Here is a 19,741-nt window from a genome sequence, read left to right as displayed (position 1 = left end):
AGGCTTAATGTTAGTTTGGCTGTGAATTGTAACAAACGTAACTGATATTTTATTTGAATGTTACAATTCAATGTTTTGAAGTGAGGTGTTGAATGCAAAGTGTTTTGTATGGGTTTAAATTGAGTTTCTACGTTTCTGACAGAGGTACAACAGATTTCACCTTTCATCTGACTGTATCAAACAACTCTCTGCTCAAAAAAAGCAATAGCTATTTTTGGCTTTATTTCATTCTTTGCGCTCTACACATGTGTTCAAAATGGATGTAATAATAAACTCTCCCACCGAATATTAAGTACTTAGCATCATTAGATTTCCTTTGGACATTTTCTCTGGGAAAATGCAACCAGTGGAAATTCATCATGAATTGTGTTCTCCATACGGAGAAGATGTTGTGAGCTGCTTTTAAAAGCTACTGTCACTGCAATAGAAATGGTGGTAATTAATTGTTGCATGGAGAATGAACTAATTCTCACTACGAAAAAAGAAGTGACAGCCCGTCTCTGGTTATAAATGACCTTGTTGAACAAATGAATGATAAAGTTAGAGAAAATCTAAGGTTTACAATCACAGGTCTTTCCCGGCATTTTCCACAGATTCTTTCCGCACCGAATTGTTGGTGATCATTGAGGGTCGTCCACTCCTTTTGTCATCATAAACATTGTTGTGGCTATTTTTTTAAACCGTTTGTATGCCATTCCATTACTCATAATGATTTTTCACAATTCTGACAATGAATTTCAACTGCTTTTATGTCTTTAGTGCCAAGAAAGCAAATAACAGCACGTACTTCACAGTCGGTGAAATTTTTAATTAACAGAGGTATTTGAAATATGCATTAACAGACGTAAAAAAGATCGATTTTGTCATAATTGTATGTGTGGCTTGCTAGCTAACAGATGAAGTTAGATAATGTACAAGTGCGAAAGAACGACCACAGCGCTGCAGCTGTGGAATTTCAAAATAGTACTTAAAAGCACACCTCAAATGTAAATGGTAAGGTACGATAAAAATCCTCAGGGGTAGTTGGCTTTCGACTACACGGGAGGCCTCCCCTTTCTTCTGGGAGGCTGGCGACCCCGGGGCTACCTGAGCCTAGCTGTGAGACTCTCCTCACAGTCCTTCCAGAGCTAAGGTCTTTCTTCTCTCTTTCGGATCTTAGCTCGACATCTTGTATCTTTTCTGGGCAAATCTCGCCCACCTCTTCTTTTCTTCGACCCCACGTGGGTGTCACTTCCTCCTTCTTTTCGACCGGCACATACCGGAGAACCCGGGGAGTGTCCCTGAATTGTCGCAGGGACTGATGTGTGCTTTGCACTGCCGATGGTGTTTTCTCTGGTGTGACGCCAGGAGCCGGCCCCTTCGGGCCCTAGTCAGGAAATGCGCCATGGATGCAGAGGTCGGACTCTGCATTGCTACGGTCGGCCCCCGGTATGTCTGGTTTCCGGTGCTGGGAGTACGGAGGTCGTGCCCCAGGGAACTGGGGTAGAGGCTCAGTCCTCGAGGGTACACCCGTTCCCGATTTTTCCGGGCCGCCCTTGTCACACGATGCGCTGGTAAACTTAAAGTATGGAAACGCAAAAACCCACAACCGACAACGATACAGAGAGGTTGAGGAAGGAATTCCCCCCTCTCCCTTCGTCTACTGCAGACGCGTTTGCTAAGAGTAGTCGTGTATTGAGGTCCCCTCCTTCGCGACCTCATAGCGAGACTCCGCCTTCGGCATCTCTGCAGGCCATGGCTTCCTGTGCCTTACAAGAGACAGGTACACCGGTTGTCTCTGATGAGTTTCAGTCTATGGAGACACCAGTCAGAAGTGTCTTTTCCCTTGGTTTCCCTCGATGGGAAGAACATGGAGTATGCGGCGGACACCATCTTCACGGAGGTAAAGACGGTTTTCTCGACATGCGAGCAGCTACGTCGAGACAGAAGAGCCTAAGCACGGCAGTCAGGAACGGCATGATCTCTCTGGAGTCGTCTCTAGATCTGATCGATAGATTTTGGCAGGTCTGGAAGATATCGATGGAGAGACTGCAGAGAGAAAGCCGCAAAAAAGAGACTCAGCTCAGGCCCCATCACCATCTATGGTGGCAGCAGCTTCTACCACGGCTGGGAAACGAACGGCCGGAAGTCCCCCTGAACATCCAAGGGAGGAAAAGCGGCAGAGAGACGCCGGAGAGCCTACTTCTGTCGGCGCGACAGAAGAGAGTGAGTTTTGCCCGGTAGTCGAAAAAAAGAAAAGCGAAGGCCATAGATAAGAGCGGGAAGAGACAAGACCTACCTCCACCTCCTCCCCCACAAGTAAAGAAGCCGGAGAAACTACCGCGTTCCAGGCCTGGGAGGCAGGTGGTGATTGTCAAGCCTAAAGCTGGCAAGTCATACGCCGAGATTCTTGGTGCAATGAGGGCTGGAGTTACTCCCGAAGAGTCGGGCACCGTGGTACGCCACATAAGGAAGACTATCACTGGAGGAGTATTACTGGAACTCGCAAAATGCGACTACAGAAGGAAACTCCAGGAGGCGATACAGAAGGTAGTGGGTGACAGGGGCGATGTTCCTAAGGCAAGATCGTGGCCACGGGGAGATAGATTTCTACCTGTGTCAGTTCCTGACGGGGCACGGTTACTTTAGGAAGTACCTCTACAGGATGGGAAAAGTTAGGTCACCTCGGTGTGCTTACTGCCCAGAGGAAGATGTTCATCACACCTTCTTCGCTTGCGGGCGCTTCACCGAGGCCAGGCGAACGCTCGCCACCACAGTTGGCGATGTTTCGGCAGAGACCATTGTGGAGATGATGCTGCAGAGTGAGGACGCCTGGAATGCAGTCACCACTCATGTACATGCGATCCTTCATCAGCGTAAGACGGATGCCTGGCTGACCCCTAGCTTCCGAAACAAGTAGCTTTGTCCTGGTTGGGACATAAGACACACGGACCAGGCAAGATATCATCCGAAAGGGTTCCGGCCTGGGCCCTCCGTGGCCTGTAGTGGGTAGTCCACAAGGGAGAGTCCCACACTCCGTGCGCAAATGCATTCCCCCTACATTAAAAAAAAAAGAAAAAAAGTATGATAAAAATTAGTTGAGTAGAGTTGTTATTTAAAACTTATATAATAACATATTTTTTATTTATTACAGCAATTTAGGCTACTTTCCGAATGACCATCAAAGGCAACCAATGTGCAGTATCTAGTATCATTGGAGTGTAGAATTGCCATTTCTGTCATTACCTGTTCTTCAAGAATAAAATTGGGATATTATTCTCATAGCTTATCATGTACACACATTGTCAATACTGATAGATTTTTCTTATATGTATTGTTTAACATACATATTATGTTTAACTAAGTATTGTTTAAAATTAAGTTGTGTATTTGTTATCAGGGAACAGACTAGAGTGGTTGAACCATTCGTAAATGATTTACTGGAAAAGGAAAACAAAACTCAGCAAGTAAGTGAAACTTGTAAGTTAAATCTTGAAATAATAAATGTCTATTCTAAGAAATGTTTATAAATCAATACTTTTCAACTAATTTATTATTTTTATAAAGTATAATCACCCTAAAATGGGGAGAGAAATGGGTATAAGTTGCTGGGAACTAATTGGTGAAGATGTGAAATCATGTAAATTTGGGACCTGGCTTTTTAAATAGATGTGAACGTGAAATGAGGTGAATGAAGAGATTTTGTAGGAAAACCAAATTGAGTTTGGACTCTGGAAGAATTGAGTTTGATAGTGTTACCTGTATAAGATATTGGCATACAGTTTCAGCATCTGTAATAGCTCTTTAATTCAAACTTATTCTTTGGTCTGGTGGCTATCATTATAATCTTAAATTAATTGGTAGGACAATGTTTATTGCTAAAAAAAGATCTTGACTCATAATCAGTCTATACCAGTGTTGCTTTGACGATGACTGTGCTGAAAGTTTCACAGTCGTAAATGTTACCTTGTTAGTAATACGTTTAAAATTTTGTCAGCTACATGTTGAATTTCTTAATGTCGACTGAGTGAGCTACTTTGCCACAGGGATGCAGAAAATGTTTGACTACCCAAAATTTCATCAGACACTATTTTTTATATAATTTATGTTATAAATAAAAGTAGATGTAATATGTTATTTTAAATCAGTTTTTGTGTTTGACATGGTACCAAAGATATTCGAAAAGATTACATTTTAATGTTAATAAAAGAATCCCATATCTCTTTCCACACTTGCAAAGCTTCATAAGATGTTGTTTGACTGTAAGAAATTTTATATATCTGTTATGAGTTGTTGGTGCTGCAGTTAACAATGAGGCTGATTAAATGAGGTACATAGTTTTACTTTTAATAATTTTTACAGAGTAAAATTGAAATGAGACTGAACAATAGTGGTGTTTTAATAGGTGTATACAACTATTACAAGTATAATTTTGTAGCTAAAATGTACAATAAGCTATAACCCTTGGTTTGTTTTTAGTTGGTATTGCTGGAGGCTGTTGCTGGCGGTTTGTGGCCAGATGTGGCTTTGTTAACACTGGATGATATCACTCGGGTTGTTACACCTGCAGCTCTCCATACTGCACCCTCTATGGCACACACTGCCGCCCTCCAGCTGTTATCTTGTCTCATCAACAAATCTGCAGATGGTAAGTTTTGTGTGACAAAATTTAATTAAATATTGGTTACAGTTGTTCCTTATCAGTTACAATACTGGTTGTTATTCTAACTCATCACAACAATACCAGAGAAGTGTGATATGTTGATTCTGGACATTCTTTCGATCTTCTCTTGATGAAACATTATCTAATTATCAACAGTCAGTACAAACTAATTAATTTGGCTTGCACACTAAACTGAAATTCTTTTAGTTTTCTGGTTACTAAGATTATTAACAAATGATTCCTTTCTATAATTTGTTGACCTAGAAGGTTCTTTAGAAAAGAATAAATATACTTTTGTGGTTTTTGGTACTTAAAGAGACCAACTTCCAATGTATTGGAAATTCGTAATTGTAGCAAATTTTCAATCTGGCATTTAAAGTTGCAATAAATGGTTTTCATATGTTTATAACATATTTTATCAAGATGTTCATATACAGTATATCCATAAGTAGATAACCAAAGCAACAAAATATTTGTTGTGCTGTAAATTATATCTTACATGAAATTTGTATATTCTATTGAAATTTTGATATTGATAATGGATGATTTGAAGATAGTAGGCTTTCAGCCATTTGTCATCATCTATATATATAAAAATGAATGTTTGTGTGTTTGTCCTTTATGGAATCGCAAAATATTAGACAGACCATTATGAAAATTTGTATGTATACCTATTCTTCCACGGAGAAGGTTTATAAGCTATGCCCATTGATGTAACTCACCATCAAGCGGCGCTGCAAAAGATAAAAGGTTTCAAAGCGCCTGCACATTATTATAAACTGCAATTACGAGACAGTTACATATATTACATAGCCAAACACTATTTGAAGGCGCTAAGTTATTATGTATATTTGTCTTTAAGATACATTTCTGATTGAACCAAAAGTTTGAGTGTTAGACCACTTTATAATAAAGTACATGTACGTGCACAATGGCTATAAACATAAAAATATTTTCTTGATCGTGGCAACAAGGCAAACTCTACATCGGCGTTGTAAATATAATTCAATTAAACCAGAAGTTCACATACACGGGCAAAGCTTGCGAAAAGCGTGCGAAGCCACGGGATACAGCTAGTATGTTATAAAAAAAGTATAACACTGCATTTCGATGATTGAAATCTATCTTCTTTCAGTGTAAAAAATTGCTGTAAGACATTAAAACTAAAAAATGTGGTAATGGACTGTCACTAAAAGTAAAAAATAATTATTAATTAATATCAATGGACTGGAGAGAATGAACCCAAAAGATGTCACTGCTCAGGAACCAAGAGCACAAACATGTCACACCCAACTAATGAAGGTGAAACAATGACAAGGAACTCATTGTTGGCATTTCCTTTATCACAGTTCATCTGAAACAAAGAGAACAGGAAGGCAATAGTTGGGACATTTGGGAAGAAGATAATTATGTAGGACCTGACAGAAATAGTGTATAATAGACAAACATGTGCTGATGTGTCCAGACACGCTACTGGAGCTGGTTTCACAACAGTTGCAGCTATATGGTGCTTAACATTCCCAAGGCTGAACACTAGACTAGAGTAAACTATCATCATGTTATGTAGAATCTGTCAGAAATAGTTTATATTAGACAAACATGTAACGTGTGCCGATGTGTCCAGACAGGCTACTGGAGCTAGTCTCACAACAGTTGCAGCTATACAGTGCCAGTGTTGCAGCAATCACTCACTCATATATCACCAAAGCTCTGGTGGTCCGTGGTCACCCACACATGAACCAGTGGCTTTACCAGGTGACTGTTTAAAGTACAACTTGTATTAACACTAGTTAATGAGTGTTGAGTTGAGTACTTAATGGTACTTATTTCATATCTTCTATAGAGGTTTGTTATTTATGTTTATTGTATTGTAAAGAATCAAAATTATTATCAAACATGGACAGTATAATAAAATACAATTAATTGATGTAGTAAAATAATTCATTATAATAATTAATTCAATAATATTTTATTGAAAGAATAATATTGCAGACATTTGACGTTTTATGTTACAAAAAAAAAACTGCTATCAAAAATTCTAACACATAAATTTAAGCATAAAGTAAAAATTAAAATTTCAGTGTGGCAATTAATTTACTACCATCTAACCTAACAACATAAGAAGTTATGCATAAAAAAATAACAAGTGTATACCTGTAAGTCTAAATCCTGAATCCAAATAATCTCACTGCAGACAGTGCACAGTGATTTTGTAACCACATGTCACATGCCTTAGAGACTGGGGAGATGATCAATATTGGCACTTTCTGGTGTTGTGGTACATCATCTGAAACAAAGGACAAGAAGGCATCAGCTGAAGAGATGCCTTCAGTCTTTTTTGGTACATATAACGCTATAATATGTATTCTTTTGCTATTACAATAAGACATTTGCTATTTTCGCTATTTTGAAACATATAAAGATGTCAAATATCCGTTGTTATGTTATACTTTAAACCATCTATCATGAATAACTATTTTTAAACAAACAATATTTTTTTGCTTATCTGATCTGTTTAATTAATATTTATTCTTGTGAATTAATCTGTATTGAAATGGATCTCTCAAAACCTAAGATAGTTATACTAAAATACACCAACCACAATTTTGAATAAAAAACTCAAATATTTTATCAAAGAGAATATATTTTAACTTGTATGTAAACATGGGTCGAGAAATGTGTCGTTTAGCCACTAGTGGCCATTTTGTAAGTATTATCTCCAAAACTAGTCAAACTACAGAAACCAAACTCTACACACTCGTTATGACAAATAAGATGAAAAATTAAAAAAGTTTATTATTTTGATTAATAATTAGAAAATGGCACCTTTTTTAAAGCCAAATAACAACAACAACAAAACCAGTATGGTTTAAAAGTTACAAGATACTAACTATTTTAATAATTGTTACTTCCGGTTTGTGCAAGCATACTTTTAAAATGGTCATGCTCACTTTTATGTGAACGGTTTTTGTTGATAAAAGTACCATTGGAATTGCAACAAAAATTGCAGTTACAAACAAAGTAAAAATACCAAATTATTATTTTGTTTATATTTGGCTATTTCGTTTTTATTTTACAATTCTTATTTGTGTGGTACATTTTGTTCATCGACGATAATTAAATAGAAAAACTCAAAGTGATGAATGTGTAAGCATTACTCTTTATATAAAATTAAGTACTTAACAACAATTTAAGTCCAATAATAAATGGTTTAAAAGGTTCTAGTAAATACTCAGTGAGTTTGATCGTCATAATAGCCAGCAAAACTCAGTACAGTATAGAGTTAAATAATAAAAATCTATATCAAACATCTACAGATTGTTCATGATTGAACATTTTTGTTTATTACATAATTAATGCAATTAGGTAATTCTCAACTACTATATCCTGTAAAGGATACCAAGCAATATCATTTGAGTTACAGTTGTATTGCCTCAGGCTGTCATTAGAATTCCAAATCGAAACAACATATTTTTGGTAAACTGCTATGGATGTACAAATAGTAGTAAAAATCCTTTCCAAATACACTGCTTCATCATTAACAATTTCTGTCTTTAAAAACTCAACTTTTAATGTTTGTTCCTGAATGGTAAGGTATCAGAAGATAACCATTCACGGGTGCCCTCTACCTACATAGTTTTGTTTATTATTTTGTAATAAATCAATTCTTGAAATTAATTTGTATATACAGGTATCACAAACTTCTTTGGCTGATACTACTCAACATTTCATACAGTCATATAAACATAGGTTGAAAAATGTTTTGTTTAGCCGCTACCCACCATTGCGTATTTTTTATAAAGAAATTATTATCTCTAAAACTAGTTAAGCTAAATAAACCAAATTTGGCACCTAGTTTCAATAAATAGGATGAAAATGTATAAAAAATAATTTTGTTATTTTCTGTAGTATTAACAAAATGGTGTTTGGATTAACATATCAGAGCTTTCATTTCATTCTATGTAAAGTATTATTTTCAATATTTGTCATGTCACTGAACAAAAAAGGGGATGTATACATCTGTTATAACTCTTGACTATATTATGAATTGAATTTTAGAAACAGTTGTTTCCTTATGTTTTGAAATGTGTCCTGTGAAAGGGATGAGACATGCATGGATTGGAGGCTAGATTCAGAGACACATAATAGTTGTTTATAAAAACTTATTGCACGGGCAAGATGCTCACTTAATCGACATAATTCCAAATTCCACCATCTGAGTTGATTTAAAAGTTTGTTTCTAGAAGAAACAATTGGTTTTCACCTTCAACAGTGCTAATAACCCTGTTTACAGCCTCATAGTGATATGAAACCAACATTTTCAGTTGTTATTCCAACATGTTTATTCCAGTGTATACCATATTTAGAAAGAAAGTGAAGTATCAGGCATACAATAAATATTACAGAGTTTATGTGATTACAAATCCGTTATATTTTAGGTAAATAATTTACTTACTACAATCTTACTAATATTACAAAAATGGGAAATATACATTATTTGACATAAATGAGAATGCTTTTAAACAAATATGAAAATAATAGTTTATGTTCTAAAGGTCATATTCAAGATTGATTTCACTACCCAAAGATAATTCACAAACATTTGATCCCAAGAAAAACTAATTTTAAAATAAAGTAAAGTAAAGTAAAGAATGTCTTATTTTACTAGGCGAAGTTAGGGCTAAGAAGCCCTCTCTAACACTTAACTTGGGGACCAACGGCTTAAAGGTGACTTCCGAACCACCACCAATGGCCGGGCAGGTGGGCCCCCATTGCCCCCATTGGGGGGGGGGGGGTTTTGCTTTAAAATCTTATTTTAAAGCAAAAATTTAAAAGTTTAAGCCTAATGCACAGGCCAAGATTACATCTAAATACTGTAAATTAAAATTTTAGGATAATGTTTTGAAGCTTAGTACACAGGTATTGATCCATATCCAGTTTTGAGATTCTTATTTTGATTTTTCACTCCACCCTAGTGGGCACTATCCCAGTCTGTCACCTTGAATGAAGGAGTGGCATTCACTCACTATACTTTGGGAATAAAATTACAATACATATAGTTGTGAATGTAATTTTGTAAACCAATAGAAAAGATTTTATTGAAATATAGAAACCATTAGAGATAGATCTATCTGGTATCTCAGAATAACGAGCATCCATGTATGGTTTTGGTGTACAGTTAGTTGAATTGCTGGATAGTGAAGAGGTTGGCTCAGCTGCTGCTGAAGGTATCCGTTTGATAGTGTCAGACTCAGAGTGGTTGGATGAACGGAACCACTGTGAAGTGAGGCTGCTATATCGACAACGTGTGTTTCATCTTGTCATACCGTGTCTGGTTCGCAGTAAACACAGACTGCCACACCTCTCAGCCTTGGCCTACCTGTTGCAAGCTGTGCCACACTCTGTGTATGTCCATCACATTAAACAGGTGCGTTAAGATTGGGTGGATAGTGTGAAGTTATAAAGTTAATTGTGATGCACCAGTATTGTATTCCTTATATTTAATTAAATCCTTTGCTATTCCCATGAAATATAATTTGTGAGTAATTGTAGCTAATTAAAAAATTAAAGGTTGGTTTGATCTACCATTCAAATTCAGCACAATTTTATTTCATGTGATAAATAAACTAGCTGTATTTACTAAAATATTTCAATCAAGTCCAGAATTTATAATTTTATTAACTTTTTTATAGAATTAGATTTTGCTTTAAAAAGTGTATGCCTTGTATTTTGTAAATTTTGGAATGCAGAATTGGAGGTTTCAGTAATATGAATGTGACATGTGCCAGGTGATGCCATTATTGGTTAAGAGTCTGGATACAGAAGGGGAGGAGCTGCTGAGGACAGTCCTGCAGACTCTAGTCAGCCTGCTAGCCACAAGCAACGCTCTACTGCAGGACCATGTGGACACTCTCATCCCACGGTTCCTGCACCTTGCCAGGCATTCTGCCTTCATGGTTAGTTGAACAACAATTACAATAATCATGTACCTGGGCCCTTTATATAAGATACAAAACCTGAACATGTAGTTGTAGTAAGCTCAAAATAACACTTTTGTTTTATAAAATGTACTCTTAAATTTACTCTTTATTAATATTGATTATGGACCATTTTAAAAGATGATAGAATTTGAACTTTTGCCATTGTGTTACAAGTATAAGATACTGCATTTTAAGAAATGGAATCTACACTCTTCTTCAGATATAACAGAAATGTCTGCTGAACAGCATTCATGTTTGCACTTAATTGTTCAACTTACAATGTCTGTCTGGATTTTATAATTGTATCATTTTAATTTACAAATTGTGTAACCAGAAAAGACTAGGGCTGCTAAGTACTTTATTTATGAGAAATAAGCCCAAAATGAACTAAACCACATTTTAAAATTGAGCCACTAGAAGAAAAGTACCTGTCCAACAGCTTATTGCTATTTAGTCACCAGAATCAATAGGGTCAAGGATGGTGATGGAAGGCAAATTTCAATAATTAAAAAGTATAATATTGTTGGCAGTGTTTATTTCCATTACAGAGTGGTTTTTAAGTTTATTTCCATTACAGAGTGGAATCACGTCAAAAGTTTAAAAATGGGTGAATGTCAAATCCAAGGAATGTCAAAAGCTGAAGCCATTTGGTAATTTTTGTGGGTGTCAATCAACATCTTTGGCACTCAGCAAACACAAATCTTTTTGTAGCCTAAATGTTCTGAAACACTTGAGTAAAGAAATCTTGAAACTTCTGGAAATCTAAAGACAAAACACTTATTGTGAATGTACGCTTTTCTCTAAGCACTTTATCAATTTGTTTAACAGGGCCATCTGTAGCAACAGACTTTGTGTCCTTGACCTCTGTCATTGTGCACATCAGTCCATCTTTAAAATTTGTTCACCATTCACACACACCATCACTCATAATTTTTTCTCAATAAACACGTCACATTCTCCGATGGATTCCTGATCCACTATTCACTTCTGCATGTGGAAAACGAATAACACTCCTCAATTCACATTTGGCGAGAGAATCAATAGAGGCAGCCATGTTTATGTGACTGCAGCTTAGCGCAAACTAGCTACTTGAACTCAGCAGTGGCAAATGTTGTAGCAGGGAAGATGTGTAATCGACTACTGTGCTCATCGCAGACCTGCAACGTTTCTGGCTGTCATAGCGTGAGATAGGAGGTTGGAAAAAAAATGGCATAACGTTGTGTAGCTAACTAAATTGCTGATATATTTTTATTGATTACTCCTTAAAAAAATAATGTCAATGTTGCTTAAATGTCATTAGGAGATGTTGGCATCAATGTTGGTCAAAATCAGTAATGTAATTCCCTGTACGTTAAATAACATAGTCTGTCCGGCGGAGAATGTCTTTGTTGAGATAGTTAAGTTATTTCACGCAAAATGTGATTAGTTCACAAACAGTAATATCAATCACCTGGTACTGCTGTGTTTATTTGTTGTGCACAGAGCAACTCCACTGTCAGCATACATGTAGAGTGTTTCTTGTCCACCATGATCAACTTAAGCAACATTTTTATTTACCAACTGCCGCCAGAATCTCTTGATTTCTCACGTCAGATCGTGGTTAATGTATTGAGCATAAAAGAGAAAAAAATAGACAAGATTATTTATAAATAATAGCTCATTAGCATGGAAAAGAGAAGGGAGATCCACTTGTCAGTACTTTGTCCCACGGCTTGGTTTGGCCCTCTCCATGGCCCTGTTAAAAGGTATAAAAAGAAGTTACCTTTAATGCTGTTATTTAACAAGTGAATAGTTGTAATTAAAACAAAATAGATGCTAATACTACCAAATCAACATTCAAATCCTTTATATTACCCAGTCTTTAAATGAATCTGCACTTCATTAATTTTAAGACAATTTAATTTATTTTTAATTGTTAACAACAGTACAACTGCACTTAACAAAGTTTTATTAACTTCATTATGTATTTTTGATGATGATGTAAATGTTTCAGCAAGTAAGAATTGTGGCCTTACAGGGTCTATGCAATTGTCTCAAGTATTCTCCTATCGCACTGCTACCTCATAAACAACAGGTAAGATATTATAATGTGGCAAGAAACAATTTAAGTCAAGAAAATCAATTTAACCTAATAATGTAATTTTGTTTGATTTTGAACTCAAGTTCATTATAAACTTCAAATTAAGAACCATTATAAAATAACTGATCGTTATTTCATTTATTTAATTGGTGTTGTATTAAAATTTGCACACCAATTACATTTTTTTATTCTATTAAGCAAACTTGAGGTACACAAGCAATTTTTGTTTTTAACTCTTTGCGATCAGCTTCATATCCATATGATTGTCCTCTCATATCGCCAGGCCACAACAGTGGGATCTGGTGATTTATGACCACATCTTACCCCTCAGCTCGGCGTGCCACACCTAGTGGCCCTCTCTGTTTTGCCGATCAACTTGCCAGACCACTAAGTGTGGTCCACTATATTTTGCAGTTATAAAATTCAATCTTTATCCAGTTGTGGCTGGAAAGTGCTGCAACCCCTACGCCAAATAATTAACTATATTAATATTTCTCTATTTGGTGTACATACTGTAGTACACATCGTTCAGAATTATTTTTTATCCTACTGTCAGTGTCACTGTAACTGCTATAGTGTATCCTATCTACTTATTAAAATACTAGTGCATTTGGTGGATACAAAACTCAAAATATGGAATAAGATAATATCTGTTGATACTAGAGACCTAATTGAGATGGATTGTCCTTTTAACATTCAAATAAAAATACTTTTAAAAGTGATCAACCTATAACTTAAATTGCACATTATTTGGTTTTTTTTTAAAAGCAAAATATAATAAATAACCAATTGAAAAAATTTCAACTTTGAAGCTAATAAACTTTGTAAATTAAAAGATAATGTAATTTAAATCTCAGTAATTTAAAAAATATAAAATGCTGCCATTTTAACCCTTTCCGCTCGTATGTCGGACGTCGTCCGACATTGCTATTTTGCCGTTCCGCTCGTATGTCGGACGCCATCCGACATTGCAGTGACGTCAGCTTTACTTTATTTTTAGCCGGCCTACGATGTTTCCGATTGGTGCTGCGATCGCACGGCATTCTCAGGAACTAATAAATTACAGCTGAACTACGATTAGTCGGCTGCTGATTTATTTTGCTTTGTCATTGTAGTCACGTTTCCTAACCAATTTTCAGACGCGTTCGCATTAGTGACTCGATATGTCGTTACCAAGTACCTCTTTTCTTTCTGATTCAGAAGTTATTGCTGAATTACTTAATTAAGGCAAGGATAATCAAATAAACATACAAAAGCCAACAGTTATCTGTCAGTATAACAAATATATGGGTGGCTTGGACCAAGCAGACCACTATATTGCTTCCTACAAATTTCCCCGTAAATCTCTGAAGTAGTGGAGAAAGCTATTTTTCTGGATTTTGGAAGTGGGAATAGTAAATAGCTTTCTCTTGTTCAATACGAATAAACAAAACCATGGAGAAAAAAACAATTCAACACAGGAATTTCAGAGAAATCCTTATCACTGAACTTGTAGGCCATGTCCGTAACCCTATGAGTTTGAAGCGGGGTCGTCCTTCATCAGTAGAAAAAGAAGAAAGGCTAAACAAACAACCTCACTTTCTTGCAGCTCATCCAACAAAAAAAACTAAAGACTGTGCTGTTTTTAGCAATAGAAAGGTGCCAGGAGGAAGAAAGGAAACACTTTACTATTGTAAAACCTGTTCAAAAAATCCTGGTCTTCATCCTGCAGAGTGTTTTGAACGATACCATACCATGCTAAAATATAAAACTTATTAGTGTAATTATCAAATTTTATATCTCTAAAATATAAATTAGAAATAAAATAAAATTATTATACAATATAATAATGTATATACTTTATTGACTTCCAGTTTGCTAAAAATGGGTTTTTACTGAAAATATGCTAAAATAAATACGAGCTGAGGGGGCAGACTAGTGAAAAAATCCGAGTGGAAAGGGTTAATCTGAGTAAAAGTAACATGCATGGTTATACATTATGTAATGACACAGAAAACAGCCGGCCACTGTGTGGCCCAGTGAGCTGAGAGGACAACCACCTGACACTGATTCCTAGCTGAGCGAGAAAAAGGCTTTGGCTTTCCGATTGCAAAGGGTTAATATGATATATTTGAAAGAGATCATTAATATACTCTACACTGATCAGATCTGTGAAGAACCAATGGATATGATTTGTTTTGGTATGTTGTTTATGTATGGTTTAAGGCATTAGATTAGAAACACTGTACAAATCCGGTTTGTAGGCATAGTGCTAAGTTCTGATTCAGTCTTTGATGTAGGCCCTTTTTATTAGTATTTTAATAAAAGTAGTAGTATAAAACAAAGTAATACTACTTATTTACTGTTTTTACTACCTAAACATTATACTACTCCACCTCATTGTATCCAACTCACCCCTTTATTTTTCTGTGTGATATAAGATCCTAAAGAAGGTTATTTGTCACTAAGGTTTTCAAATTAAAGCTAAAAATTACAATGCCTCTCACTTTTAATGCTTGTGTGAAATAGATCATCATAGACACAGAAAACACACTGCAATGCACAAACTAGAAAATAGATCTGGAAGTCATCTGGAAGATAAGCATCACTTTAATATTACAGCAAATTAGACAACATTCTGGGTGCATCTGAGATGAGTCCGCTTGTATACAGGATGTGAAAGTGTCTGGAAATGCCTAAATACTCTAACTAACTAACTTAAATTAAATACTTAATTTTAATATTTACGCCTCAAACTGTAGCTGAGCTTTACACGACTGACCTATAGACTTGAAATTGTGCATGAGGTTTCATTTCTATATGAGAATACTGAGTTCAATAATAATATCTGTAACTCCATGGGATTTAGCTGACCTTTAGCAAATATTTTAACATTGGTTTTGTGGGTAACCATGAGGGCAACAAGAAAATAAATTTGATAACAAACTCAATACATTCAAAAGATCAAACTTGTGCCATATTAACACATGTAGCCTAACTATTACACATACAACATAATTTTATAGTGACTTGGTGTGTAGACTTTTATCATTTAAACATTTATATGAAAACCAATTATTAAAAAAATAATGTGAATATCGTGTTGCAAGAAATGTTGAGAAAGATTTCATGTGTAGTAGACTTTACATTTTGCATGAAACTTGAAGAATGAGTTCTTTTATTCATATTCCATTCTTTTTCGGCTGACTGTCTTATCTGTCCGCAGGAAATCTCAAGAATTAAATAAACTATAAATTTGAAATTTTGCATGAAACCACAGCGAAGCCTGTTAAGACACGCAGTGTTTTGTATTCCTATTTTGTATGATTACTGAAGTGATCTGAGAGTGATTACTAAAAATAAAAATGTTATCATGTTATGATTACTAAAATGTTTTTTCTATAGAAAATTGTAGACGTTTAAAGGTTGAATATAGATCTTATTTCAACAACCGCCAATTTGTAATGAAAATTATGTTCTAAAAATCCTGGTTTGTTTTCAAGCTCAAAACTCATTTATTTCTCTAAAATTGTTTCCTGAACTTTTGTTATATGAATTTCTCTTCCAATGTATTACAGGTTGTGTTAGAGCTGGCTCATTGCCTAGATGATAAGAAGCGATTGGTCAGGAAGGAAGCTGCACGCACAAGATCCAAGTGGTATCTCCTTGGAGCACCAACAGAAGAGTCGTAACAGTTGCAGATTCTGTTTTTGTGTTAACCATTATTATATAATGTTATAATAAAAATATTTTTGAACCAAAGCTTTATATTTTTACTTTAAGAATAACCCATCAAATAAATATCCCTTCCGGCGTGTCAGAAGAAAGAAACCTTTATTTATGAAAGGTACATTTCACATGTACCTGTCATAAATAAATGTCAAACTGAAGGTGCATTATTAGTTTTTAGGCGTTTAATCTGCACAACATGAATGGTACGATTACTAATATATTGGTTGGTATGTTATAATACTGTGACACGTTCAAATATTAAGAAACCTTACAATGCAAAATCTTTATAGGCATATCAATTTATTTGTAAAATCATGGACTTGATTTAGTTACAACCAAAAAAACTTTTACAAGGTAGGTATATGATATATCCAATTCAATTACAACATAATTTTATCACAAAAATTCTCTGGTTGTTAAACCACAGCTAGATAGACAAAGCTGTGACAACATTTGCTGTGTTTTCAAAAACATGGTGAGTTAGTTACAACACACGAATTAACAAGCTGACCATCATTGTCTTTTGGTTTCTGTCAGAATCAGAATCAGAATTATCTTTATTTATAATCATCAAGATTACAAATGGTGTCAACATTTAAACAATTACAATGGCCTTTTATTCTGAGGTGGCTGGGTCAGTTCTGGAATGTTCCTTGTAGGAATTCCTCGAGAGAATAGAAAGGTCTGTCTAATAGCCATTTCTTCAACGCTGCTTTCAGTGAGGAGCTTCTCTTGTGTTGCAGTTCTTGTGGTAGCCTATTGAAGAATTTCCTGCCGATGTACGATGGTTTAGATTCATACAGCTTCATGTGGTGTGCTGGGAGGTTGTACAGTGCGCCATTTCTGGTATTGTGACTGTGAATGTCTCTATTTCTTGGCAGGTATTCTCCATCGACATGTAACACGACTTCTAATATGTACATGGAAACAACTGTCATAATTTTTAGATTAATGAAAGCATTTCTACAACTTTCCATGTGTTGTAGGTCTGCCAGGACTCTGACTGCTTTCTTCTGGATGATCAGAATTCTTTTTAGATTTGTTGCTGATGTGGCACCCCACACTGCAATGCCATATCTCAGCTGGCTTTCAAAAAAAGAGAAGTAGGCAGTTCTAGCAGTGTTTGTGTTGCTAAGGGATTTTATTTGTTTGATAATAAACATGCTGGTGTTAAGTTTTTTGCAGAGAGAATCTGTATGTGGTGTCCAGGTCATCTTCTCATCAATTGTCAGTCCCAGGAACTTAACACTTGTCTCCATTTGTACTTCTGGTATAACTTTGACTTCAGATGCTCGTCTTCCAAATGCTATCTGGCTGGTTTTGTTTGGGTTTGCAACCAAGTCATTTCCATTGCAGTACTGGTATGCCGTGTTTAGAGCAACATAGCATGACACTGCTAGTTCGTCTGGTGATTGTCCATTCAGCAGAAGCGTTGTATCGTCAGCATACATTAAAGGGGAGCAGAAATCGCCTAGGTACTGTGGCATGTCGTTAACAAACAAGATGAAAAGTGCTGGTCCTAGAACCGACCCTTGAGGCACTCCTCTTTGAACTGGGAGAGGTTTCGATCGTATTTCCTCTGTGATTCCTCTGTGTGTGTGCTTCAGTTCTACTAGCTGTTGTCGGCCCTTGAGGTAACTTTGAAACCATTTGTTAGCAGTTTCACTTACTCCCATGTGTGTTAGTTTTTTAATGATGAGTTCATGACTGAGGCAATCAAACGCCTTACTTAGGTCGAGTAGAATTGCTGTTGAGAAATTACCTGCCTCCAAGTTGTCAACAATGGTTTCAGTTAGCTTTATCATCGCTGTGATTGTAGATTTTCCTGTAGTGAAACCATGCTGACAGTTACTGAGAAGGTAGTTTATGGAGCAGTGATCGAGCAGTCTCCTTAACACAATCTTTTCACAGACTTTAGATAAAGTTGAAATAAGCGAGATCGGTCTGTAATTGCTTACCTCAGACTTTTCACCATGTTTAAACTTGGGATAGATCTTTGAGATTTTCAGTCTTGAGGGAAACTTTCCTTCTTTGAAAGATTTGTTAAAGATAGTGACAAGGGGGAAGGTAAGCTCGTCCACACAGTGTTTCAGCATTTTGGAGGAGATCTCATCTATGCCAGAAGAGTTTTTCGACTTTAATTCAGAGATGATTGCCCTGACTTCTGATGTGTCTGTATATGTGATGGCGTTTAGTTTTTTTATTGGCTCATGGACTATGGGTTGAATTGCTTTTCTCTCAGAGTCTGGGATTCTACTTAGAGTTTCTTCAGCTGTATTTATGAAGTATGTGTTAAAGCAGTCAGCAACTTTTTTGGGACAGGATGATAATTCTCCATTTATTTGGAGTTTGAGCTCTGAAGTGCTTTTCTTTTTATTTCGAGCGTTATTTATCACTTCCCATGTGGCCTTTGATTTGTTTACTGCCCTTTCTATGTATTTAGCGGATGCCTGTTGTCTAAGTAGCTTAAGTCTTTGATCATAGGTTCTCTTTTTTACATTTGCCTCTTCTTTTTCGGATTGATTCCCTGTCACTTCATATTGTCTTTGATATTTTAAATAGTCTTCTTTTAGTCTGAGTGCTTCCTTGTCTGAGAAGTGTTTTGGCTTGTGTTTTCTTTTAGATCTCTTGTTCTTCCTGGGGCATGCCGAGTCCAAGGCTTTTGTGAAGATGAAGTTAAACTCATTGTATGCTTCCTCTGTGGTAGGAGCTTTGACTACATCCTGCCATGTTTCCCTAGAAAGCTGCAATTTCAGTTCATCCAGGTTTTCTAATTGCAAGCTCCTACACGCCTTGATAGGTTGTTTAGCAGGGAGTTCTGTAAGGATTGTACAAATTTGTGCGGTGTGGTCTGAAAGTCCGGCTTCTATTACTTTGCTTGTGATTTTCTCTTCCGTTATGTTGGTGCAAATACAGTCTATTGATGTACTTGATAGCATAGTTATCCTTGTAGGTGGTAGGTTCAATCTACGTATGTTGTGAGATGCTAGTACTTCATTTAGTTTGATCATTTTCCTGTTCGGTTTGAGAATGTCTATATTGATATCCCCCATAATAAGTGTTTGGGAATTTTCTATTTTGGTAGTTCACATAGAGGAACAAATGAAGGCATCACATTCCTAATGGTATATAAATCATATTGGTATTGACCTGGTGTATAGTATAGCGAACAGTATGAATCAACAGATAATCCATGTTGGTCAATGCCAATCAATGGAATATTCAATAATTGTTTCAAGGTGCTGAACTCAATATAACACTTTAAACGATTTGTTTCAAAAAGTTATATTAAATATAATATATTGTCTGGTTTAGGAAAGAGAGGGC

General features: G+C 35.9%; 1 protein-coding gene across 1 annotated transcript in view; it reads left to right on the top strand.

Moving 5' to 3' along the window:
• The window catches only part of LOC124372149 (MMS19 nucleotide excision repair protein homolog), a 55,881-nt gene extending 39,437 nt beyond the window's left edge, over positions 1-16,444 (top strand). The window contains exons 13-19 of the mRNA XM_046830518.1: positions 3,380-3,446; positions 4,459-4,627; positions 6,267-6,397; positions 9,822-10,070; positions 10,432-10,599; positions 12,617-12,697; positions 16,261-16,444. Coding sequence (XP_046686474.1) covers positions 3,380-3,446; positions 4,459-4,627; positions 6,267-6,397; positions 9,822-10,070; positions 10,432-10,599; positions 12,617-12,697; positions 16,261-16,374 — 979 coding nt within the window. The 3' untranslated portion in view covers positions 16,375-16,444. The remainder of the gene's footprint in view (positions 1-3,379; positions 3,447-4,458; positions 4,628-6,266; positions 6,398-9,821; positions 10,071-10,431; positions 10,600-12,616; positions 12,698-16,260) is intronic.
• Positions 16,445-19,741: the final 3,297 nt, after the last annotated feature.

The sequence above is a fragment of the Homalodisca vitripennis genome, chromosome 1, assembly GCF_021130785.1.
Source record: "Homalodisca vitripennis isolate AUS2020 chromosome 1, UT_GWSS_2.1, whole genome shotgun sequence".
NCBI classification, from domain to species: Eukaryota; Metazoa; Arthropoda; class Insecta; order Hemiptera; family Cicadellidae; genus Homalodisca; species Homalodisca vitripennis.
This window is presented reverse-complemented; position numbering and strand designations above follow the sequence as displayed.